Source organism: Dromaius novaehollandiae, chromosome 31 (genome assembly GCF_036370855.1).
Source record: "Dromaius novaehollandiae isolate bDroNov1 chromosome 31, bDroNov1.hap1, whole genome shotgun sequence".
Taxonomy (NCBI): Eukaryota; Metazoa; Chordata; class Aves; order Casuariiformes; family Dromaiidae; genus Dromaius; species Dromaius novaehollandiae.
Genome location: NC_088129.1, coordinates 1,011,409 through 1,036,554, shown reverse-complemented (window position 1 = coordinate 1,036,554; position 25,146 = coordinate 1,011,409). Strand labels below are relative to the sequence as shown.

General features: G+C 59.1%; 1 protein-coding gene across 1 annotated transcript in view; it reads left to right on the top strand.

Moving 5' to 3' along the window:
* The window catches only part of LOC135324092 (butyrophilin subfamily 1 member A1-like), a 48,628-nt gene that overhangs the window by 21,084 nt on the left and 2,398 nt on the right, over positions 1–25,146 (top strand). The window contains exons 8-11 of the mRNA XM_064499546.1: positions 17,442–17,462; positions 18,286–18,306; positions 22,429–22,449; positions 24,504–24,530. Of these exons, the coding sequence (XP_064355616.1) occupies positions 17,442–17,462; positions 18,286–18,306; positions 22,429–22,449; positions 24,504–24,530 (90 nt within the window). The remainder of the gene's footprint in view (positions 1–17,441; positions 17,463–18,285; positions 18,307–22,428; positions 22,450–24,503; positions 24,531–25,146) is intronic.

The window sequence follows — 25,146 nt, the reverse complement described above, 5'->3', positions numbered from 1 at the left end:
ATCCATCCAGCAGCAGTTTGTAATGGGGCCTTTGCTTTCCTTTGCAGGCCAACTGCAAGGCCAGCTAGGTGAGTGCGTGCGTGGTGGCGGGTGAGGGAGGCTGCTTGCTGCCAGAGGGGAAGGTGGGAATGGGGAGCGCAGTGTGTGCCTGGAGGCAGCCCTTTGCCTGGCTGGCCAGGCAGGAAGCCTGCTGCTTGCCTCCAAAGGTGTCCCTTGCCCTGCTGCCCTCCGCGGCCACCACTGCTTTGGAGGGCTGCAGTGAGCAGGCAGCAGGAAAGCAGGAGGGAGGGAAGCCCTTCAGGTGGAAGGGTCCGGAAGGGAACGGTTGTGGAAGTGTGGAATGGCAGGATGGAAGGAAGCCGGTAATGGAAAGGATTAACGGGCGGGAGGGAAGGAGGGAGGAAGCGCGGAAGGAAGAAACGCAGGAGAGGAAAGAGAGGAAAGTTGGTGAAGGTTGGAAGGAAGGAAGAGAAGATGGAGGGCGGACACATGGAGTAGAGAGACTGTGGGAAGTGAGGGCTATGTGAAAATTGCCTGTCCTGTGAGGAAAGGTCAGCTGGGGTGAGTTCTCTTTGGCGCAGGTGGGTGTCCACAGCGGTGGCCTCGGTTTAGCTGTGTGACGCCAGGTGCCCAGGGATTTTCCAGGGCAGGGCTGGACATCAGCACGGCCTGGGCCTACTTGCCCCAGGCTGCCATCTTCTGCCCAGAAGCAGTGGTCTGCTAGGGTCCTGCCCGCAGTGCTTTTGCAATCCATCCAGCAGCAGTTTGTAATGGGGCCTTTGCTTTCCTTTGCAGGTCAACTGCAAGGCCAGCTAGGTGAGTGAGTGCGTGGTGGTGGGTGAAGGAGGCTGCTTGTTGCCAGAGGGGAAGGTGGGAATGGGGAGCACGGTGTGTGTATGGAGGCAGCCCTTGGCTAGGCATGCCAGGCGGGAAGCCTGCTGCTTGCCTCCAAAGGTGTCCCTTGCCCTGCCACCCTCCGCTGCCACGGCAGCCCTGGCAAGCTGGACTGAGCAGGCAGCAGGGCCTGGAAGCCAGAAGAGCTGCCATTCTTTGGAAGGCTCTCTCTCCACAGCACCAACACCTCTCCTTTCTGCTTCCCTTTGCCTTTTACAGACCGCCTGCTGGAAGAGCACAGTAAGCGCCCTTTCCCTTCTGCTACTTCTTGGGCAACCGTGAAGTGCTGAGACCTCCTTGGGGTACCTGCGCAGCTCAGGAAAGCCTCCTGGCCTCACCCCATTTTGCAGGCACACATGACGTTGTGATAATCAAGGGCCTGTAGAAAGGGAAGGTCATGACGTCAAAGGCTCTCCTTGCGCCCTGGGTTGAGAGGTTGATCCTGGAGTGGCTGGGGCGCAGAAGCTGGCCCAGGCTGGGAGCTCCAACGAGGGGAAAGGAGAAGTCACCAAGTGCCTGGGTGGGGAGCCGTGGTGGGGTGTGAGCGCAGTGCCCTGTCTTTGCTAAGTGCCTCTTCCCTTGCTTTTCTAGCTCATGCGAAGGAGGAGAAGGGTAAGTGGTCTGTGCCGCCTGGGACATAGCCCTTCTGGAGAGGTGCCGTGGCGAGAGGCAGCTGCTGGTGTCCCAAGCCCCGGGGCTTCTTGCGGCAGGCAAGGAGCCCACAGTTGTGAGCATTAGTGGAGCTGCTGCCCATGCAGAGGCTGCCCAGTGGAGGTCTTTGTCTGCAGTTGCAACCTGCCCGGCAGGCTTGTGTGCGGAAAAAGAGCACGTGGGCAGGAGGCAGAGAGGGCCGGATGGCAGAAGCATAAGGAGGTGCGAGGGAAGGAAGGAACAAAGGTGAGGAGAGAAGGAAGCAATAAGGAGGGCAAGAAGGAGGGCAGGAAGCCATCTGGCTGAGTGGAAGCGAAGGGAATGGTGGAAGCGTGTGAGGGCAGAAGGGCATGAGGAAGGAATTTCAGAAGGAAGGCTGGAGGGCAGGAAGGAAGGGTGAAACGAAGGAAGCAAGGCCTGCAAGAAGGCTTTGGATGGATTGGGGGAAGGGTGGAGCAGAGGCCAGAAGGGGTAAAGATGGGCGTGAGAGAAGGGAGAAAGGTGGTGTGGGGGGAGCATGAATTCTGGGGTGAGCAAAATTCAGCTTGCGTGAGGTCTCTTTGGCTCAGGCGGGTGTCCACAGCAGTGGCCTCAGTTTAGCTGTGTGACGCCAGGTGCCGAGTGGGTTTTCCAGGGCAGGGCTGGACATCAGCACGGCCTGGGCCTACTTGCCCCAGGCTACCGTCTTCTGCCCAGAAGCAGTGGTCTGCTAGGGTCCTGCCCGCAGTGCTTTTGCAATCCATCCAGCAGCAGTTTGTAATGGGGCCTTTGCTTTCCTTTGCAGGCCAACTGCAAGGCCAGCTAGGTGAGTGCGTGCGTGGTGGCGGGTGAGGGAGGCTGCTTGTTGCCAGAGGGGAAGGTGGGAATGGGGAGCGCGGTGTGTGCCTGGAGGCAGCCCTTTGCCCGGCTGGCCAGGCAGGAAGCCTGCTGCTTGCCTCCAAAGGTGTCCCTTGCCTTGCCACCCTCCGCTGCCACCACTGCTTTGGAGGGCTGCAGTGAGCAGGCAGCAGGAAAGCAGGAGGGAGGGAAGCCCTTCAGGTGGAAGGGTCCGGAAGGGAACGGTTGTGGAAGTGTGGAATGGCAGGATGGAAGGAAGCCGGTAATGGAAAGGATTAACGGGCGGGAGGGAAGGGGGGAGGAAGCGCAGAAGGAAGAAACACAGGAGAGGAAAGAGAGGAAAGTTGGTGAAGGTTGGAAGGAAGGAAGAGAAGATGGAGGGCGGACACATGGAGTAGAGAGACTGTGGGAAGTGAGGGCTATGTGAAAATTGCCTGTCCTGTGAGGAAAGGTCAGCTGGGGTGAGCTCTCTTTGGCACAGGTGGGTGTCCACAGCGGTGGCCTCGGTTTAGCTGTGTGACGCCAGGTGCCCAGGGGTTTCCCAGGGCAGGGCTGGACATCAGCACGGCCTGGGCCTACTTGCCCCAGGCTGCCATCTTCTGCCCAGAAGCAGTGGTCTGCTAGGGTCCTGCCCGCAGTGCTTTTGCAATCCATCCAGCAGCAGTTTGTAATGGGGCCTTTGCTTTCCTTTGCAGGCCAACTGCAAGGCCAGCTAGGTGAGTGCGTGCGTGGTGGCGGGTGAGGGAGGCTGCTTGTTGCCAGAGGGGAAGGTGGGAATGGGGAGCGCGGTGTGTGTATGGAGGCAGCCCTTGGCCCGGCTGGCCAGGCAGGAAGCCTGCTGCTTGCCTCCAAAGGTGTCCCTTGCCCTGCCACCCTCCGCTGCCACGGCAGCCCTGGCAAGCTGGACTGAGCAGGCAGCAGGGCCTGGAAGCCAGAAGAGCTGCCATTCTTCGGAAGGCTCTCTCTCCACAACACCAACACCTCTCTCTCCTTTCTGCTTCCCTTTGCCTTTTACAGACCGCCTGCTGGAAGAGCACAGTAAGCGCCCTTTCCCTTCTGCTACTTCTTGGGCAACCGTGAAGTGCTGAGACCTCCTTGGGGTACCTGCGCAGCTCAGGAAAGCCTCCTGGCCTCACCCCATTTTGCAGGCACACATGACGTTGTGATAATCAAGGGCCTGTAGAAAGGGAAGGTCATGACGTCAAAGGCTCTCCTTGCGCCCTGGGTTGAGAGGTTGGTCCTGGAGTGGCTGGGGCGCAGAAGCTGGCCCGGGCTGGGAGCTCCAACGAGGGGAAAGGAGAAGTCACCAAGTGCCTGGGTGGGGAGCCGTGGTGGGGTGTGAGCGCAGTGCCCTGTCTTTGCTAAGTGCCTCTTCCCTTGCTTTTCTAGCTCATGCGAAGGAGGAGAAGGGTAAGTGGTCTGTGCCGCCTGGGACATGGCCCTTCTGGAGAGGTGCCGTGGCGAGAGGCAGCTGCTGGTGTCCCAAGCCCCGGGGCTTCTTGCGGCAGGCAAGGAGCCCACAGTTGTGAGCATTAGTGGAGCTGCTGCCCATGCAGAGGCTGCCCAGTGGAGGTCTTTGTCTGCAGTTGCAACCTGCCCGGCAGGCTTGTGTGCGGAAAAAGAGCACGTGGGCAGGAGGCAGAGAGGGCCGGATGGCAGAAGCATAAGGAGGTGCGAGGGAAGGAAGGAACAAAGGTGAGGAGAGAAGGAAGCAATAAGGAGGGCAAGAAGGAGGGCAGGAAGCCATCTGGCTGAGTGGAAGCGAAGGGAATGGTGGAAGCGTGTGAGGGCAGAAGGGCATGAGGAAGGAATTTCAGAAGGAAGGCTGGAGGGCAGGAAGGAAGGGTGAAATGAAGGAAGCAAGGCCTGCAAGAAGGCTTTGGATGGATTGGGGGAAGGGTGGAGCAGAGGCCAGAAGGGGTAAAGATGGGCGTGAGAGAAGGGAGAAAGGTGGTGTGGGGGGAGCATGAATTCTGGGGTGAGCAAAATTCAGCTTGCGTGAGGTCTCTTTGGCTCAGGCGGGTGTCCACAGCAGTGGCCTCAGTTTAGCTGTGTGACGCCAGGTGCCGAGTGGGTTTTCCAGGGCAGGGCTGGACATCAGCACGGCCTGGGCCTACTTGCCCCAGGCTACCGTCTTCTGCCCAGAAGCAGTGGTCTGCTAGGGTCCTGCCCGCAGTGCTTTTGCAATCCATCCAGCAGCAGTTTGTAATGGGGCCTTTGCTTTCCTTTGCAGGCCAACTGCAAGGCCAGCTAGGTGAGTGCGTGCGTGGTGGCGGGTGAGGGAGGCTGCTTGTTGCCAGAGGGGAAGGTGGGAATGGGGAGCGCGGTGTGTGCCTGGAGGCAGCCCTTTGCCCGGCTGGCCAGGCAGGAAGCCTGCTGCTTGCCTCCAAAGGTGTCCCTTGCCTTGCCACCCTCCGCTGCCACCACTGCTTTGGAGGGCTGCAGTGAGCAGGCAGCAGGAAAGCAGGAGGGAGGGAAGCCCTTCAGGTGGAAGGGTCCGGAAGGGAACGGTTGTGGAAGTGTGGAATGGCAGGATGGAAGGAAGCCGGTAATGGAAAGGATTAACGGGCGGGAGGGAAGGAAGGAGGAAGCGCGGAAGGAAGAAACGCAGGAGAGGAAAGAGAGGAAAGTTGGTGAAGGTTGGAAGGAAGGAAGAGAAGATGGAGGGCGGACACATGGAGTAGAGAGACTGTGGGAAGTGAGGGCTATGTGAAAATTGCCTGTCCTGTGAGGAAAGGTCAGCTGGGGTGGGCTCTCTTTGGCGCAGGCAGGTGTCCACAGCGGTGGCCTCGGTTTACTTATGTGACGCCAGGTGCCCAGGGGTTTCCCAGGGCAGGGCTGGACACCAGCACGGCCTGGGCCTACTTGCCCCAGGCTGCCATCTTCTGCCCAGAAGCAGTGGTCTGCTAGGGTCCTGCCCCCAGTACATTTGCAATCCATCCAGCAGCAGTTTGTAATGGGGCCTTTGCTTTCCTTTGCAGAGCAACTGCAAGGGCAGCTAGGTGAGTGAGTGCGTGGTGGCGGGTGAGGGAGGCTGCTTGTTGCCAGAGGGGAAGGTGGGAAAGGGGAGCGCGGTGTGTGCCTGGAGGCAGCCCTTGGCCAGGCATGCCAGGCAGGAAGCCTGCTGCTTGCCTCCAAAGGTGTCCCTTGCCCTGCCACCCTCCGCTGCCACGGCAGCCCTGGCAAGCTGGACTGAGCAGGCAGCAGGGCCTGGAAGCCAGAAGAGCTGCCATTCTTCGGAAGGCTCTCTCTCCACAACACCAACACCTCTCTCTCCTTTCTGCTTCCCTTTGCCTTTTACAGACCGCCTGCTGGAAGAGCACAGTAAGCGCCCTTTCCCTTCTGCTACTTCTTGGGCAACCGTGAAGTGCTGAGACCTCCTTGGGGTACCTGCGCAGCTCAGGAAAGCCTCCTGGCCTCACCCCATTTTGCAGGCACACATGACGTTGTGATAATCAAGGGCCTGTAGAAAGGGAAGGTCATGACGTCAAAGGCTCTCCTTGCGCCCTGGGTTGAGAGGTTGGTCCTGGAGTGGCTGGGGCGCAGAAGCTGGCCCGGGCTGGGAGCTCCAACGAGGGGAAAGGAGAAGTCACCAAGTGCCTGGGTGGGGAGCCGTGGTGGGGTGTGAGCGCAGTGCCCTGTCTTTGCTAAGTGCCTCTTCCCTTGCTTTTCTAGCTCATGCGAAGGAGGAGAAGGGTAAGTGGTCTGTGCCGCCTGGGACATGGCCCTTCTGGAGAGGTGCCGTGGCGAGAGGCAGCTGCTGGTGTCCCAAGCCCCGGGGCTTCTTGCGGCAGGCAAGGAGCCCACAGTTGTGAGCATTAGTGGAGCTGCTGCCCATGCAGAGGCTGCCCAGTGGAGGTCTTTGTCTGCAGTTGCAACCTGCCCGGCAGGCTTGTGTGCGGAAAAAGAGCACGTGGGCAGGAGGCAGAGAGGGCCGGATGGCAGAAGTGAAAGGAGGTGCGAGGGAAGGAAGGAACAAAGGTGAGGAGAGAAGGAAGCAATAAGGAGGGCAAGAAGGAGGGCAGGAAGCCATCTGGCTGAGTGGAAGAGAAGGGAATGGTGGAAGCGTGTGAGGGCAGAAGGGCATGAGGAAGGAATTTCAGAAGGAAGGCTGGAGGGCAGGAAGGAAGGGTGAAATGAAGGAAGCAAGGCCTGCAAGAAGGCTTTGGATGGATTGGGGGAAGGGTAGAGCAGAGGCCAGAAGGGGTAAAGATGGGCGTGAGAGAAGGGAGAAAGGTGGTGTGGGGGGAGCATGAATTCTGGGGTGAGCAAAATTCAGCTTGCGTGAGGTCTCTTTGGCTCAGGTGGGTGTCCACAGCGGTGGCCTCAGTTTAGCTGTGTGACGCCAGGTGCCGAGTGGGTTTTCCAGGGCAGGGCTGGACATCAGCACGGCCTGGGCCTACTTGCTCCAGGCTGCCATCTTCTGCCCAGAAGCAGTGGTCTGCTAGGGTCCTGCCCACAGTGCTTTTGCAATCCATCCAGCAGCAGTTTGTAATGGGGCCTTTGCTTTCCTTTGCAGGCCAACTGCAAGGCCAGCTAGGTGAGTGAGTGCGTGGTGGCGGGTGAGGGAGGCTGCTTGCTGCCAGAGGGGAAGGTGGGAATGGGGAGCGCAGTGTGTGCCTGGAGGCAGCCCTTTGCCCGGCTGGCCAGGCAGGAAGCCTGCTGCTTGCCTCCAAAGGTGTCCCTTGCCCTGCTGCCCTCCGCGGCCACCACTGCTTTGGAGGGCTGCAGTGAGCAGGCAGCAGGAAAGCAGGAGGGAGGGAAGCCCTTCAGGTGGAAGGGTCTGGAAGGGAACGGTTGTGGAAGTGTGGAATGGCAGGATGGAAGGAAGCCGGTAATGGAAAGGATTAACGGGCGGGAGGGAAAGAGGGAGGAAGCGCGGAAGGAAGAAACGCAGGAGAGGAAAGAGAGGAAAGTTGGTGAAGGTTGGAAGGAAGGAAGAGAAGATGGAGGGCGGACACATGGAGTAGAGAGACTGTGGGAAGTGAGGGCTATGTGATAATTGGCTTTCCTGTGAGGAAAGGTCAGCTGGGGTGAGCTCTCTTTGGCGCAGGCAGGTGTCCACAGCGGTGGCCTCAGTTTACTTATGTGACGCCAGGTGCCCAGGGGGTTTTCCAGGGCAGGGCTGGACATCAGCACGGCCTGGGCCTACTTGCCCCAGGCTGCCGTCTTCCGCCAAGAAGCAGTGGTCTGCTAGGGTCCTGCCCGCAGTGCTTTTGCAATCCATCCAGCAGCAGTTTGTAATGGGGCCTTTGCTTTCCTTTGCAGGCCAACTGCAAGGCCAGCTAGGTGAGTGCGTGCGTGGTGGCGGGTGAGGGAGGCTGCTTGTTGCCAGAGGGGAAGGTGGGAATGGGGAGCGCGGTGTGTGCCTGGAGGCAGCCCTTTGCCCGGCTGGCCAGGCAGGAAGCCTGCTGCTTGCCTCCAAAGGTGTCCCTTGCCTTGGCACCCTCCGCTGCCACCACTGCTTTGGAGGGCTGCAGTGAGCAGGCAGCAGGAAAGCAGGAGGGAGGGAAGCCCTTCAGGTGGAAGGGTCCGGAAGGGAACGGTTGTGGAAGTGTGGAATGGCAGGATGGAAGGAAGCCGGTAATGGAAAGTATTAACGGGCGGGAGGGAAGGAGGGAGGAAGCGCGGAAGGAAGAAACGCAGGAGAGGAAAGAGAGGAAAGTTGATGAAGGTTGGAAGGAAGGAAGAGAAGATGGAGGGCGGACACATGGAGTAGAGAGACTGTGGGAAGTGAGGGCTATGTCAAAATTTCCTGTCCTGTGAGGAAAGGTCAGCTGGGGTGGGCTCTCTTTGGCGCAGGCAGGTGTCCACAGCGGTGGCCTCGGTTTACTTATGTGACGCCAGGTGCCCAGGGGTTTCCCAGGGCAGGGCTGGACACCAGCACGGCCTGGGCCTACTTGCCCCAGGCTGCCATCTTCTGCCCAGAAGCAGTGGTCTGCTAGGGTCCTGCCCCCAGTACATTTGCAATCCATCCAGCAGCAGTTTGTAATGGGGCCTTTGCTTTCCTTTGCAGGCCAACTGCAAGGGCAGCTAGGTGAGTGAGTGCGTGGTGGCGGGTGAGGGAGGCTGCTTGTTGCCAGAGGGGAAGGTGGGAAAGGGGAGCGCGGTGTGTGCCTGGAGGCAGCCCTTGGCCAGGCATGCCAGGCAGGAAGCCTGCTGCTTGCCTCCAAAGGTGTCCCTTGCCCTGCCACCCTCCGCTGCCACGGCAGCCCTGGCAAGCTGGACTGAGCAGGCAGCAGGGCCTGGAAGCCAGAAGAGCTGCCATTCTTCGGAAGGCTCTCTCTCCACAACACCAACACCTCTCTCTCCTTTCTGCTTCCCTTTGCCTTTTACAGACCGCCTGCTGGAAGAGCACAGTAAGCGCCCTTTCCCTTCTGCTACTTCTTGGGCAACCGTGAAGTGCTGAGACCTCCTTGGGGTACCTGCGCAGCTCAGGAAAGCCTCCTGGCCTCACCCCATTTTGCAGGCACACATGACGTTGTGATAATCAAGGGCCTGTAGAAAGGGAAGGTCATGACGTCAAAGGCTCTCCTTGCGCCCTGGGTTGAGAGGTTGGTCCTGGAGAGGCTGGGGCGCAGAAGCTGGCCCGGGCTGGGAGCTCCAACGAGGGGAAAGGAGAAGTCACCAAGTGCCTGGGTGGGGAGCCGTGGTGGGGTGTGAGCGCAGTGCCCTGTCTTTGCTAAGTGCCTCTTCCCTTGCTTTTCTAGCTCATGCGAAGGAGGAGAAGGGTAAGTGGTCTGTGCCGCCTGGGACATGGCCCTTCTGGAGAGGTGCCGTGGCGAGAGGCAGCTGCTGGTGTCCCAAGCCCCGGGGCTTCTTGCGGCAGGCAAGGAGCCCACAGTTGTGAGCATTAGTGGAGCTGCTGCCCATGCAGAGGCTGCCCAGTGGAGGTCTTTGTCTGCAGTTGCAACCTGCCCGGCAGGCTTGTGTGCGGAAAAAGAGCACGTGGGCAGGAGGCAGAGAGGGCCGGATGGCAGAAGCGAAAGGAGGTGCGAGGGAAGGAAGGAACAAAGGTGAGGAGAGAAGGAAGCAATAAGGAGGGCAAGAAGGAGGGCAGGAAGCCATCTGGCTGAGTGGAAGCGAAGGGAATGGTGGAAGCGTGTGAGGGCAGAAGGGCATGAGGAAGGAATTTCAGAAGGAAGGCTGGAGGGCAGGAAGGAAGGGTGAAATGAAGGAAGCAAGGCCTGCAAGAAGGCTTTGGATGGATTGGGGGAAGGGTAGAGCAGAGGCCAGAAGGGGTAAAGATGGGCGTGAGAGAAGGGAGAAAGGTGGTGTGGGGGGAGCATGAATTCTGGGGTGAGCAAAATTCAGCTTGCGTGAGGTCTCTTTGGCTCAGGCGGGTGTCCACAGCAGTGGCCTCAGTTTAGCTGTGTGACGCCAGGTGCCGAGTGGGTTTTCCAGGGCAGGGCTGGACATCAGCACGGCCTGGGCCTACTTGCCCCAGGCTGCCATCTTCTGCCCAGAAGCAGTGGTCTGCTAGGGTCCTGCCCACAGTGCTTTTGCAATCCATCCAGCAGCAGTTTGTAATGGGGCCTTTGCTTTCCTTTGCAGGCCAACTGCAAGGGCAGCTAGGTGAGTGAGTGCGTGGTGGCGGGTGAGGGAGGCTGCTTGCTGCCAGAGGGGAAGGTGGGAATGGGGAGCGCAGTGTGTGCCTGGAGGCAGCCCTTTGCCCGGCTGGCCAGGCAGGAAGCCTGCTGCTTGCCTCCAAAGGTGTCCCTTGCCCTGCTGCCCTCCGCGGCCACCACTGCTTTGGAGGGCTGCAGTGAGCAGGCAGCAGGAAAGCAGGAGGGAGGGAAGCCCTTCAGGTGGAAGGGTCTGGAAGGGAACGGTTGTGGAAGTGTGGAATGGCAGGATGGAAGGAAGCCGGTAATGGAAAGGATTAACGGGCGGGAGGGAAAGAGGGAGGAAGCGCGGAAGGAAGAAACGCAGGAGAGGAAAGAGAGGAAAGTTGGTGAAGGTTGGAAGGAAGGAAGAGAAGATGGAGGGCGGACACATGGAGTAGAGAGACTGTGGGAAGTGAGGGCTATGTGATAATTGGCTTTCCTGTGAGGAAAGGTCAGCTGGGGTGAGCTCTCTTTAGCGCAGGCAGGTGTCCACAGCGGTGGCCTCAGTTTACTTATGTGACGCCAGGTGCCAGGGGGTTTCCCAGGGCAGGGCTGGACACCAGCACGGCCTGGGCCTACTTGCCCCAGGCTGCCATCTTCCGCCAAGAAGCAGTGGTCTGCTAGGGTCCTGCCCCCAGTACATTTGCAATCCATCCAGCAGCAGTTTGTAATGGGGCCTTTGCTTTCCTTTGCAGAGCAACTGCAAGGGCAGCTAGGTGAGTGCGTGCGTGGTGGCGGGTGAGGGAGGCTGCTTGTTGCCAGAGGGGAAGGTGGGAATGGGGAGCGCAGTGTGTGCCTGGAGGCAGCCCTTTGCCTGGGCGGCGAGGCAGGAAGCCTGCTGCTTGCCTCCAAAGGTGTCCCTTGCCCTGCCACCCTCCGCTGCCACGGCAGCCCTGGCAAGCTGGACTGAGCAGGCAGCAGGGCCTGGAAGCCAGAAGAGCTGCCATTCTTCGGGAGGCTCTCTCTCCACAACACCAACACCTCTCCTTTCTGCTTCCCTTTGCCTTTTACAGACCGCCTGCTGGAAGAGCACAGTAAGCGCCCTTTCCCTTCTGCTACTTCTTGGGCAACCGTGAAGTGCTGAGACCTCCTTGGGGTACCTGCGCAGCTCAGGAAAGCCTCCTGGCCTCACCCCATTTTGCAGGCACACATGACGTTGTGATAATCAAGGGCCTGTAGAAAGGGAAGGTCATGACGTCAAAGGCTCTCCTTGCGCCCTGGGTTGAGAGGTTGGTCCTGGAGTGGCTGGGGCGCAGAAGCTGGCCCGGGCTGGGAGCTCCAACGAGGGGAAAGGAGAAGTCACCAAGTGCCTGGGTGGGGAGCCGTGGTGGGGTGTGAGCGCAGTGCCCTGTCTTTGCTAAGTGCCTCTTCCCTTGCTTTTCTAGCTCATGCGAAGGAGGAGAAGGGTAAGTGGTCTGTGCCGCCTGGGACATGGCCCTTCTGGAGAGGTGCCGTGGCGAGAGGCAGCTGCTGGTGTCCCAAGCCCCGGGGCTTCTTGCGGCAGGCAAGGAGCCCACAGTTGTGAGCATTAGTGGAGCTGCTGCCCATGCAGAGGCTGCCCAGTGGAGGTCTTTGTCTGCAGTTGCAACCTGCCCGGCAGGCTTGTGTGCGGAAAAAGAGCACGTGGGCAGGAGGCAGAGAGGGCCGGATGGCAGAAGCATAAGGAGGTGCGAGGGAAGGAAGGAACAAAGGTGAGGAGAGAAGGAAGCAATAAGGAGGGCAAGAAGGAGGGCAGGAAGCCATCTGGCTGAGTGGAAGCGAAGGGAATGGTGGAAGCGTGTGAGGGCAGAAGGGCATGAGGAAGGAATTTCAGAAGGAAGGCTGGAGGGCAGGAAGGAAGGGTGAAATGAAGGAAGCAAGGCCTGCAAGAAGGCTTTGGATGGATTGGGGGAAGGGTGGAGCAGAGGCCAGAAGGGGTAAAGATGGGCGTGAGAGAAGGGAGAAAGGTGGTGTGGGGGGAGCATGAATTCTGGGGTGAGCAAAATTCAGCTTGCGTGAGGTCTCTTTGGCTCAGGCGGGTGTCCACAGCAGTGGCCTCAGTTTAGCTGTGTGACGCCAGGTGCCGAGTGGGTTTTCCAGGGCAGGGCTGGACATCAGCACGGCCTGGGCCTACTTGCCCCAGGCTACCGTCTTCTGCCCAGAAGCAGTGGTCTGCTAGGGTCCTGCCCGCAGTGCTTTTGCAATCCATCCAGCAGCAGTTTGTAATGGGGCCTTTGCTTTCCTTTGCAGGCCAACTGCAAGGCCAGCTAGGTGAGTGCGTGCGTGGTGGCGGGTGAGGGAGGCTGCTTGTTGCCAGAGGGGAAGGTGGGAATGGGGAGCGCGGTGTGTGCCTGGAGGCAGCCCTTTGCCCGGCTGGCCAGGCAGGAAGCCTGCTGCTTGCCTCCAAAGGTGTCCCTTGCCTTGCCACCCTCCGCTGCCACCACTGCTTTGGAGGGCTGCAGTGAGCAGGCAGCAGGAAAGCAGGAGGGAGGGAAGCCCTTCAGGTGGAAGGGTCCGGAAGGGAACGGTTGTGGAAGTGTGGAATGGCAGGATGGAAGGAAGCCGGTAATGGAAAGGATTAACGGGCGGGAGGGAAGGAAGGAGGAAGCGCGGAAGGAAGAAACGCAGGAGAGGAAAGAGAGGAAAGTTGGTGAAGGTTGGAAGGAAGGAAGAGAAGATGGAGGGCGGACACATGGAGTAGAGAGACTGTGGGAAGTGAGGGCTATGTGATAATTGCCTGTCCTGTGAGGAAAGGTCAGCTGGGGTGGGCTCTCTTTGGCGCAGGCAGGTGTCCACAGCGGTGGCCTCGGTTTACTTATGTGACGCCAGGTGCCCAGGGGTTTCCCAGGGCAGGGCTGGACACCAGCACGGCCTGGGCCTACTTGCCCCAGGCTGCCATCTTCTGCCCAGAAGCAGTGGTCTGCTAGGGTCCTGCCCCCAGTACATTTGCAATCCATCCAGCAGCAGTTTGTAATGGGGCCTTTGCTTTCCTTTGCAGGCCAACTGCAAGGGCAGCTAGGTGAGTGAGTGCGTGGTGGCGGGTGAGGGAGGCTGCTTGTTGCCAGAGGGGAAGGTGGGAAAGGGGAGCGCGGTGTGTGCCTGGAGGCAGCCCTTGGCCAGGCATGCCAGGCAGGAAGCCTGCTGCTTGCCTCCAAAGGTGTCCCTTGCCCTGCCACCCTCCGCTGCCACGGCAGCCCTGGCAAGCTGGACTGAGCAGGCAGCAGGGCCTGGAAGCCAGAAGAGCTGCCATTCTTCGGAAGGCTCTCTCTCCACAACACCAACACCTCTCTCTCCTTTCTGCTTCCCTTTGCCTTTTACAGACCGCCTGCTGGAAGAGCACAGTAAGCGCCCTTTCCCTTCTGCTACTTCTTGGGCAACCGTGAAGTGCTGAGACCTCCTTGGGGTACCTGCGCAGCTCAGGAAAGCCTCCTGGCCTCACCCCATTTTGCAGGCACACATGACGTTGTGATAATCAAGGGCCTGTAGAAAGGGAAGGTCATGACGTCAAAGGCTCTCCTTGCGCCCTGGGTTGAGAGGTTGGTCCTGGAGTGGCTGGGGCGCAGAAGCTGGCCCGGGCTGGGAGCTCCAACGAGGGGAAAGGAGAAGTCACCAAGTGCCTGGGTGGGGAGCCGTGGTGGGGTGTGAGCGCAGTGCCCTGTCTTTGCTAAGTGCCTCTTCCCTTGCTTTTCTAGCTCATGCGAAGGAGGAGAAGGGTAAGTGGTCTGTGCCGCCTGGGACATGGCCCTTCTGGAGAGGTGCCGTGGCGAGAGGCAGCTGCTGGTGTCCCAAGCCCCGGGGCTTCTTGCGGCAGGCAAGGAACCCACAGTTGTGAGCATTAGTGGAGCTGCTGCCCATGCAGAGGCTGCCCAGTGGAGGTCTTTGTCTGCAGTTGCAACCTGCCCGGCAGGCTTGTGTGCGGAAAAAGAGCACGTGGGCAGGAGGCAGAGAGGGCCGGATGGCAGAAGTGAAAGGAGGTGCGAGGGAAGGAAGGAACAAAGGTGAGGAGAGAAGGAAGCAATAAGGAGGGCAAGAAGGAGGGCAGGAAGCCATCTGGCTGAGTGGAAGCGAAGGGAATGGTGGAAGCGTGTGAGGGCAGAAGGGCATGAGGAAGGAATTTCAGAAGGAAGGCTGGAGGGCAGGAAGGAAGGGTGAAATGAAGGAAGCAAGGCCTGCAAGAAGGCTTTGGATGGATTGGGGGAAGGGTAGAGCAGAGGCCAGAAGGGGTAAAGATGGGCGTGAGAGAAGGGAGAAAGGTGGTGTGGGGGGAGCATGAATTCTGGGGTGAGCAAAATTCAGCTTGCGTGAGGTCTCTTTGGCTCAGGTGGGTGTCCACAGCGGTGGCCTCAGTTTAGCTGTGTGACGCCAGGTGCCGAGTGGGTTTTCCAGGGCAGGGCTGGACATCAGCACGGCCTGGGCCTACTTGCTCCAGGCTGCCATCTTCTGCCCAGAAGCAGTGGTCTGCTAGGGTCCTGCCCACAGTGCTTTTGCAATCCATCCAGCAGCAGTTTGTAATGGGGCCTTTGCTTTCCTTTGCAGGCCAACTGCAAGGCCAGCTAGGTGAGTGAGTGCGTGGTGGCGGGTGAGGGAGGCTGCTTGCTGCCAGAGGGGAAGGTGGGAATGGGGAGCGCAGTGTGTGCCTGGAGGCAGCCCTTTGCCCGGCTGGCCAGGCAGGAAGCCTGCTGCTTGCCTCCAAAGGTGTCCCTTGCCCTGCTGCCCTCCGCGGCCACCACTGCTTTGGAGGGCTGCAGTGAGCAGGCAGCAGGAAAGCAGGAGGGAGGGAAGCCCTTCAGGTGGAAGGGTCTGGAAGGGAACGGTTGTGGAAGTGTGGAATGGCAGGATGGAAGGAAGCCGGTAATGGAAAGGATTAACGGGCGGGAGGGAAAGAGGGAGGAAGCGCGGAAGGAAGAAACGCAGGAGAGGAAAGAGAGGAAAGTTGGTGAAGGTTGGAAGGAAGGAAGAGAAGATGGAGGGCGGACACATGGAGTAGAGAGACTGGGAAGTGAGGGCTATGTGATAATTGGCTTTCCTGTGAGGAAAGGTCAGCTGGGGTGAGCTCTCTTTGGCGCAGGCAGGTGTCCACAGCGGTGGCCTCAGTTTACTTATGTGACGCCAGGTGCCCAGGGGGTTTTCCAGGGCAGGGCTGGACATCAGCACGGCCTGGGCCTACTTGCCCCAGGCTGCCGTCTTCCGCCAAGAAGCAGTGGTCTGCTAGGGTCCTGCCCGCAGTGCTTTTGCAATCCATCCAGCAGCAGTTTGTAATGGGGCCTTTGCTTTCCTTTGCAGGCCAACTGCAAGGCCAGCTAGGTGAGTGCGTGCGTGGTGGCGGGTGAGGGAGGCTGCTTGTTGCCAGAGGGGAAGGTGGGAATGGGGAGCGCGGTGTGTGCCTGGAGGCAGCCCTTTGCCCGGCTGGCCAGGCAGGAAGCCTGCTGCTTGCCTCCAAAGGTGTCCCTTGCCTTGGCACCCTCCGCTGCCACCACTGCTTTGGAGGGCTGCAGTGAGCAGGCAGCAGGAAAGCAGGAGGGAGGGAAGCCCTTCAGGTGGAAGGGTCCGGAAGGGAACGGTTGTGGAAGTGTGGAATGGCAGGATGGAAGGAAGCCGGTAATGGAAAGGATTAACGGGCGGGAGGGAAGGAGGGAGGAAGCGCGGAAGGAAGAAACGCAGGAGAGGAAAGAGAGGAAAGTTGATGAAGGTTGGAAGGAAGGAAGAGAAGATGGAGGGCGGACACATGGAGTAGAGAGACTGTGGGAAGTGAGGGCTATGTCAAAATTTCCTGTCCTGTGAGGAAAGGTCAGCTGGGGTGGGCTCTCTTTGGCGCAGGCAGGTGTCCACAGCGGTGGCCTCGGTTTACTTATGTGACGCCAGGTGCCCAGGGGTTTCCCAGGGCAGGGCTGGACACCAGCACGGCCTGGGCCTACTTGCCCCAGGCTGCCATCTTCTGCCCAGAAGCAGTGGTCTGCTAGGGTCCTGCCCCCAGTACATTTGCAATCCATCCAGCAGCAGTTTGTAATGGGGCCTTTGCTTTCCTTTGCAGGCCAACTGCAAGGCCAGCTAGGTGAGTGCGTGCGTGGTGGCGGGTGAGGGAGGCTGCTTGTTGCCAGAGGGGAAGGTGGGAATGGGGAGCGCGGTGTGTGCCTGGAGGCAGCCCTTTGCCCGGCTGGCCAGGCAGGAAGCCTGCTGCTTGCCTCCAAAGGTGTCCCTTGCCTTGGCACCCTCCGCTGCCACCACTGCTTTGGAGGGCTGCAGTGAGCAGGCAGCAGGAAAGCAGGAGGGAGGGAAGCCCTTCAGGTGGAAGGGTCCGGAAGGGAACGGTTGTGGAAGTGTGGAATGGCAGGATGGAAGGAAGCCGGTAATGGAAAGGATTAACGGGCGGGAGGGAAGGAGGGAGGAAGCGCGGAAGGAAGAAACGCAGGAGAGGAAAGAGAGGAAAGTTGATGAAGGTTGGAAGGAAGGAAGAGAAGATGGAGGGCGGACACATGGAGTAGAGAGACTGTGGGAAGTGAGGGCTATGTCAAAATTTCCTGTCCTGTGAGGAAAGGTCAGCTGGGGTGGGCTCTCTTTGGCGCAGGCAGGTGTCCACAGCGGTGGCCTCGGTTTACTTATGTGACGCCAGGTGCCCAGGGGTTTCCCAGGGCAGGGCTGGACACCAGCACGGCCTGGGCCTACTTGCCCCAGGCTGCCATCTTCTGCCCAGAAGCAGTGGTCTGCTAGGGTCCTGCCCCCAGTACATTTGCAATCCATCCAGCAGCAGTTTGTAATGGGGCCTTTGCTTTCCTTTGCAGGCCAACTGCAAGGCCAGCTAGGTGAGTGAGTGCGTGGTGGCGGGTGAGGGAGGCTGCTTGTTGCCAGAGGGGAAGGTGGGAAAGGGGAGCGCGGTGTGTGCCTGGAGGCAGCCCTTGGCCAGGCATGCCAGGCAGGAAGCCTGCTGCTTGCCTCCAAAGGTGTCCCTTGCCCTGCCACCCTCCGCTGCCACGGCAGCCCTGGCAAGCTGGACTGAGCAGGCAGCAGGGCCTGGAAGCCAGAAGAGCTGCCATTCTTCGGAAGGCTCTCTCTCCACAACACCAACACCTCTCTCTCCTTTCTGCTTCCCTTTGCCTTTTACAGACCGCCTGCTGGAAGAGCACAGTAAGCGCCCTTTCCCTTCTGCTACTTCTTGGGCAACCGTGAAGTGCTGAGACCTCCTTGGGGTACCTGCGCAGCTCAGGAAAGCCTCCTGGCCTCACCCCATTTTGCAGGCACACATGACGTTGTGATAATCAAGGGCCTGTAGAAAGGGAAGGTCATGACGTCAAAGGCTCTCCTTGCGCCCTGGGTTGAGAGGTTGGTCCTGGAGAGGCTGGGGCGCAGAAGCTGGCCCGGGCTGGGAGCTCCAACGAGGGGAAAGGAGAAGTCACCAAGTGCCTGGGTGGGGAGCCGTGGTGGGGTGTGAGCGCAGTGCCCTGTCTTTGCTAAGTGCCTCTTCCCTTGCTTTTCTAGCTCATGCGAAGGAGGAGAAGGGTAAGTGGTCTGTGCCGCCTGGGACATGGCCCTTCTGGAGAGGTGCCGTGGCGAGAGGCAGCTGCTGGTGTCCCAAGCCCCGGGGCTTCTTGCGGCAGGCAAGGAGCCCACAGTTGTGAGCATTAGTGGAGCTGCTGCCCATGCAGAGGCTGCCCAGTGGAGGTCTTTGTCTGCAGTTGCAACCTGCCCGGCAGGCTTGTGTGCGGAAAAAGAGCACGTGGGCAGGAGGCAGAGAGGGCCGGATGGCAGAAGCGAAAGGAGGTGCGAGGGAAGGAAGGAACAAAGGTGAGGAGAGAAGGAAGCAATAAGGAGGGCAAGAAGGAGGGCAGGAAGCCATCTGGCTGAGTGGAAGCGAAGGGAATGGTGGAAGCGTGTGAGGGCAGAAGGGCATGAGGAAGGAATTTCAGAAGGAAGGCTGGAGGGCAGGAAGGAAGGGTGAAATGAAGGAAGCAAGGCCTGCAAGAAGGCTTTGGATGGATTGGGGGAAGGGTAGAGCAGAGGCCAGAAGGGGTAAAGATGGGCGTGAGAGAAGGGAGAAAGGTGGTGTGGGGGGAGCATGAATTCTGGGGTGAGCAAAATTCAGCTTGCGTGAGGTCTCTTTGGCTCAGGCGGGTGTCCACAGCAGTGGCCTCAGTTTAGCTGTGTGACGCCAGGTGCCGAGTGGGTTTTCCAGGGCAGGGCTGGACATCAGCACGGCCTGGGCCTACTTGCCCCAGGCTGCCATCTTCTGCCCAGAAGCAGTGGTCTGCTAGGGTCCTGCCCACAGTGCTTTTGCAATCCATCCAGCAGCAGTTTGTAATGGGGCCTTTGCTTTCCTTTGCAGGCCAACTGCAAGGGCAGCTAGGTGAGTGAGTGCGTGGTGGCGGGTGAGGGAGGCTGCTTGCTGCCAGAGGGGAAGGTGGGAATGGGGAGCGCAGTGTGTGCCTGGAGGCAGCCCTTTGCCCGGCTGGCCAGGCAGGAAGCCTGCTGCTTGCCTCCAAAGGTGTCCCTTGCCCTGCTGCCCTCCGCGGCCACCACTGCTTTGGAGGGCTGCAGTGAGCAGGCAGCAGGAAAGCAGGAGGGAGGGAAGCCCTTCAGGTGGAAGGGTCTGGAAGGGAAAGGTTGTGGAAGTGTGGAATGGCAGGATGGAAGGAAGCCGGTAATGGAAAGGATTAACGGGCGGGAGGGAAAGAGGGAGGAAGTGCGGAAGGAAGAAACGCAGGAGAGGAAAGAGAGGAAAGTTGGTGAAGGTTGGAAGGAAGGAAGAGAAGATGGAGGGCGGACACATGGAGTAGAGAGACTGTGGGAAGTGAGGGCTATGTGATAATTGGCTTTCCTGTGAGGAAAGGTCAGCTGGGGTGAGCTCTCTTTAGCGCAGGCAGGTGTCCACAGCGGTGGCCTCAGTTTACTTATGTGACGCCAGGTGCCAGGGGGTTTCCCAGGGCAGGGCTGGACACCAGCACGGCCTGGGCCTACTTGCCCCAGGCTGCCATCTTCCGCCAAGAAGCAGTGGTCTGCTAGGGTCCTGCCCCCAGTACATTTGCAATCCATCCAGCAGCAGTTTGTAATGGGGCCTTTGCTTTCCTTTGCAGAGCAACTGCAAGGGCAGCTAGGTGAGTGCGTGCGTGGTGGCGGGTGAGGGAGGCTGCTTGTTGCCAGAGGGGAAGGTGGGAATGGGGAGCGCAGTGTGTGCCTGGAGGCAGCCCTTTGCCTGGGCGGCGAGGCAGGAAGCCTGCTGCTTGCCTCCAAAGGTGTCCCTTGCCCTGCCACCCTCCGCTGCCACGGCAGCCCTGGCAAGCTGGACTGAGCAGGCAGCAGGGCCTGGAAGCCAGAAGAGCTGCCATTCTTCGGGAGGCTCTCTCTCCACAACACCAACACCTCTCCTTTCTGCTTCCCTTTGCCTTTTACAGACCGCCTGCTGGAAGAGCACAGTAAGCGCCCTTTCCCTTCTGCTACTTCTTGGGCAACCGTGAAGTGCTGAGACCTCCTTGGGGTACCTGCGCAGCTCAGGAAAGCCTCCTGGCCTCACCCCATTTTGCAGGCACACATGACGTTGTGATAATCAAGGGCCTGTAGAAAGGGAAGGTCATGACGTCAAAGGCTCTCCTTGTGCCCTGGGTTGAGAGGTTGGTCCTGGAGTGGCTGGGGCGCAGAAGCTGGCCCGGGCTGGGAGCTCCAACGAGGGGAAAGGAGAAGTCACCAAGTGCCTGGGTGGGGAGCCGTGGTGGGGTGTGAGCGCAGTGCCCTGTCTTTGCTAAGTGCCTCTTCCCTTGCTTTTCTAGCTCATGCGAAGGAGGAGAAGGGTAAGTGGTCTGTGCCGCCTGGGACATGGCCCTTCTGGAGAGGTGCCGTGGCGAGAGGCAGCTGCTGGTGTCCCAAGCCCCGGGGCTTCTTGCGGCAGGCAAGGAGCCCACAGTTGTGAGCATTAGTGGAGCTGCTGCCCATGCAGAGGCTGCCCAGTGGAGGTCTTTGTCTGCAGTTGCAACCTGCCCGGCAGGCTTGTGTGCGGAAAAAGAGCACATGGGCAGGAGGCAGAGAGGGCCGGATGGCAGAAGCGAAAGGAGGTGCGAGGGAAGGAAGGAACAAAGGTGAGGAGAGAAGGAAGCAATAAGGAGGGCAAGAAGGAGGGCAGGAAGCCATCTGGCTGAGTGGAAGCGAAGGGAATGGTGGAAGCGTGTGAGGGCAGAAGGGCATGAGGAAGGAATTTCAGAAGGAAGGCTGGAGGGCAGGAAGGAAGGGTGAAATGAAGGAAGCAAGGCCTGCAAGAAGGCTTTGGATGGATTGGGGGAAGGGTGGAGCAGAGGCCAGAAGGGGTAAAGATGGGCGTGAGAGAAGGGAGAAAGGTGGTGTGGGGGGAGCATGAATTCTGGGGTGAGCAAAATTCAGCTTGCGTGAGGTCTCTTTGGCTCAGGCGGGTGTCCACAGTGGTGGCCTCAGTTTAGCTGTGTGACGCCAGGTGCCGAGTGGGTTTTCCAGGGCAGGGCTGGACATCAGCACGGCCTGGGCCTACTTGCCCCAGGCTACCGTCTTCTGCCCAGAAGCAGTGGTCTGCTAGGGTCCTGCCCGCAGTGCTTTTGCAATCCATCCAGCAGCAGTTTGTAATGGGGCCTTTGCTTTCCTTTGCAGAGCAACTGCAAGGCCAGCTAGGTGAGTGCGTGCGTGGTGGCGGGTGAGGGAGGCTGCTTGTTGCCAGAGGGGAAGGTGGGAATGGGGACTGCGGTGTGTGCCTGGAGGCAGCCCTTTGCCCAGCTGGCCAGGCAGGAAGCCTGCTGCTTGCCTCCAAAGGTGTCCCTTGCCCTGCCACCCTCTGCTGCCACGGCAGCCCTGGCAAGCTGGACTGAGCAGGCAGCAGGGCCTGGAAGCCAGAACAGCTGCCATTCTTCGGAAGGCTCTCTCTCCACAACACCAACACCTCTCTCTCCTTTCCGCTTCCTTTTGCCTTTTACAGACCGCCTGCTGGAAGAGCACAGTAAGGGCCCTTTCCCTTCTGCTACTTCTTGGGCAACCGTGAAGTGCTGAGACCTCCTTGGGGTACCTGCGCAGCTCAGGAAAGCCTCCTGGCCTCACCCCATTTTGCAGGCACACATGATGCTGTGGTAATGAAGGTCCTGCAGAAAGGTCATGACGTCAAAGGCTCTCCTTGCGCCCTGGGTTGAGAGGTTGGTCCTGGAGTGGCCAGGGCACAGAAGCCAGCCCAGAAGGAGAGCTCCTCCCAAGGGAAGGGAGAAGTCACCAAGTGCCTGGGTGGGGAGCCGTGGTGGGGTGTGAGCGCAGTGCCCTGTCTTTGCTAAGTGCCTCTTCCCTTGCTTTTCTAGCTCATGCGAAGGAGGAGAAGGGTAAGTGGTCTGTGCCGCCTGGGACATGGCCCTTCTGGAGAGGTGCCGTGGTGAGAGGCAGCTGCTGGTGTCCCAAGCCCCGGGGCTTCTTGCGGCAGGCAAGGAGCCCATAGTTGTGAGCATTAGTGGAGCTGCTGCCCATGCAGAGGCTGCCCAGTGGAGGTCTTTGTCTGCAGTTGCAACCTGCCCGGCAGGCTTGTGTGCGGAAAAAGAGCACATGGGCAGGAGGCAGAGAGGGCCGGATGGCAGAAGCGAAAGGAGGTGCGAGGGAGGGAAGGAACAAAGGTGAGGAGAGGATGCAGCTTATCAATAAGGAGGGCAACAAGGAGGGCAGGAAGACCTCTTCGGTGACTGGAAGAGAAGGGAATGGTGGAAGCATTTGAGGGCAGAAGGGCATGAGGAAGGAATTTCAGAAGGAAGGCTGGAGGGCAGGAAGGAAGGGTGAAATGAAGGAAGCAAGGCCTGCAAGAAGGCTTTGGATGGATTGGGGGAAGGGTGGAGCAGAGGCCAGAAGGGGTAAAGATGGGCGTGAGAGAAGGGAGAAAGGTGGTGTGGGGGGAGCATGAATTCTGGGGTGAACAGAACTCAGCTTGTGTTAGCTCTCTGCCTCAGGTGGTTCTCCTCAGCAGTGACCTCAGTTTAGCTGTGTGACGCCAGGTGCCGAGTGGGTTTTCCAGGGCAGGGCTGGACATCAGCACGGCCTGGGCCTACTTGCCCCAGGCTACCGTCTTCTGCCCAGAAGCAGTGGTCTGCTAGGGTCCTGCCCACAGTGCTTTTGCAATCCATCCAGCAGCAGTTTGTAATGGGGCCTTTGCTTTCCTTTGCAGGCCAACTGCAAGGCCAGCTAGGTGAGTGCGTGCGTGGTGGCGGGTGAGGGAGGCTGCTTGCTGCCAGAGGGGAAGGTGGGAATGGGGAGCGCAGTGTGTGCCTGGAGGCAGCCCTTTGCCCGGCTGGCCAGGCAGGAAGCCTGCTGCTTGCCTCCAAAGGTGTCCCTTGCCCTGCTGCCCTCCGCTGCCACGGCAGCCCTGGCAAGCTGGACTGAGCAGGCAGCAGGGCCTGGAAGCCAGAACAGCTGCCATTCCTCGGGAGGCTCTCTCTCTCCACAACACCAACACCTCTCTCTCCTTTCTGCTTCCTTTTGCCTTTTACAGACCGCCTGCTGGAAGAGCACAGTAAGTGCCCTTTCCCTTCTGTTACTTCTTGGGCAACCGTGAAGTGCTGAGGTGCCGTGAGCCTTAGTGGAGCTGCCGCCTGTGTGGAGGCTGCCCAGCGGAGGTCTTCCTGCAGGGTTGCGTGCGGAAAAAGAGCATGTGGGAGGGAGGCAGAGAGGGCTGGAGGGCAGAACTGAAAGGCTTTCGAGGAATACCTGGCCCTGCATGTGCCGAGAGCTCTCCTCTCCAGCCTCCTCAGTTCCTGCCCTGCTCTTGAGAACTCGGCAGCCCACAGCCAGGCACTCCGTGGCAGCGGTGGCCAGCACAGCCCTGCAAGAAAGGGCAGAGTCACTTCCTCGCAGCCCTCCATCAGGCAGGCTCTTGCTCATGCAGCATACCACTGCCCTCAGGGTGCTGAGAGCACATGGCTGCCTCAGCTCCTGCGGAGCAGAGCTGCTCCCTGACAGGGCCATGACTCCATATCCTCACGCCCGCAGAGCCCTTTTCTTCCTGGGGAGCATGAACTCCAAGAAAGGGTAGGGAGAAAGAACCAAATGCTTGGGTGTGGAGGCCCGGCGGGGTGTGAGCCCAGTGCCCTGTCTTTGCTAAGTGCCTTTTCCCTCCCTTTTGTAGCTCTGGTGCCCAAAGACCCCAGGCTTCTTGGGACAGGCAAGGAGCCCATTGTCATGAGTATCAGTGGAGCCACTGCCCTTGCTGAGACCCCTGCCCAGCAGAGGTCTTCATCTCAGCTAGAGCCTGGCTGTCAGGGTTGCTTGAGGAACAAGTCCACGTGGGAAAGGGACAGAGGTGGAAAGAAGGAAGAACTGAACTAAGGGAAGGAAGGGAGAAGGGTAGAAGAGAAGGCAGAGAGATGTGGTGAAAGCAGGAGGGAAGGAAGGCCGATGGCTGGAAGGGATGGGAATGGTCAAAGGGAGGAAGGGCCAAAGGAGGGAAGTGCAGAAGAAAGGAGAGGAGGAAGGAGGCAGGGAAGGAAGGGAGGGATTAAAAGGAGGGAATGGATTGAAGGAAGGCAGGAGAAGAGAATCAAAGGGGTAAACATGGGAATGAAAGGCAGGCTGGGGGTGTATTGTTGCTGTGAGCAAAGTCAGCTCGTGTGAGCTCTGTTTGTCTCAGGTGGGTCTCCACAGCAGTGACATTTCTTTGGCTGTGGGACACCATCTGCCAAAAGGCTTCCCAGGACAGGGAAAGCAGTCCCCCAGTGCTTCATGCAATCCAGCCACCAGCAGTTTGTAAACACCTTCCTGCCTTCTTTTGCAATGCAACTGCAAGGGCAGCTAGGCGAGTGCTCTCTGACATGTGAGAGAGGCTCCTCGTTGCTAGAGAGGAAGGTGAGAATGGGGAGCGCTCGGTCTTGACGGGCCCAGGCCTTGGCCCTTGCAGCCAGGAACACAGCCATGAGCTCAGTCTTTGCTTCAGTGCTTCATGCTGTCCATCCACAGGCAGCATGTAACCAGACTTCTCTTTTGTTTGGTGAGGCAACTCAAAGCACAGGTAGGCGAGTGCTCTCTGGCGTGTGAGAGGCTCCTTTCCCTGGAAGCCAGAGTGAGAAGGGGAAAAAGGGAGTGGGAAGAGAGCTCTGCAGTGAATTAGGTCAAATGGTCACCCGATGTGAGTGGTTAACACTGGTGTCATAGTCTCATAGATGTGGAAGTGGCACTGTGATCTGAAACGTGGTGGTTGGTCTGGAAGAGCACGCTGATTTTCCCTTCCTGGACAGCCTGCGGATATCTCTGGAGGGACATATGTTTCTCCCTTTTTCACTGTCTGCTGTCTCTCCCGCCAGGGCCCATGTCCCCTCCCCTCCTCCTTTTCAGGGGTCATGTGTGTGTGTGTGAAAGGTTTTCCAAAAAGCAATCTCTCGAATGACCCAAAGAATCCCCCCTCGTCTGGAGGATGACAGGGGCCTTTGGTGTCTTTTCTGACCTGTAGAACCAAGACGTTTCTGCAGAAGAGCATGCTCTTCTGATCAGCCACGTGAAATACACGTTAGCTCAAAGGAGACAAGGCCTCCTTCTCACATCCGCTTACTGCCTCCCTTATTCATTTTCCTACAGAGTTTTTGAAAATACAGCGTCACAAAGGTAAGAGAGAAACAAAGAGGCTGACTCCCAGCTCTCCGGGCCTGGACGTATATTTGGAAGTGTATTTGTCCTACGCAGAGAACAATTCAGAGGACACCGTCTTTGCAGCAGGAATTGTTTCTTAACCTTTCCCTTCTTGCCCTGCTGCCCAAGACCCTGCACAAGCCTGCGTTACAGCAGCTGGCATTTCAAGTGGCATTCGCTCTTCTCAGAAGAAAAGGGCAGGTTTTAGGAAGAATGAGAGGCTCATTTCAGGGAGTCAGCTGGAACATTTCTACTGCATCTGTTCCTGAGCATGCCTTGCTGACCAGTACCCGGCTGAGCATGGGCAGGGATCAGCAGCTGGGACTCTGCTGCCTACAAAGGCCGATTCAATAAGTATCCCACCAGCCACCTGGCCTGCTTCGGCCATGCAGTCTTGGCCAGCCTGATTTATCCCCAGACTCATGCAAATAGCTGATGGGCTTCTGCTTTTGCCCAGAGAAGCTGTATGTGCCAAGACATGGTTCTTTTCCTCAGCTCACCTCTGCAGAGTCTCAGTGGTGAAGGAAAAGGGTGGTAATCCCCTTACATTGCTTCTTGGCACTACTTGCATTTGCAACAGAGTGTCTCTGAG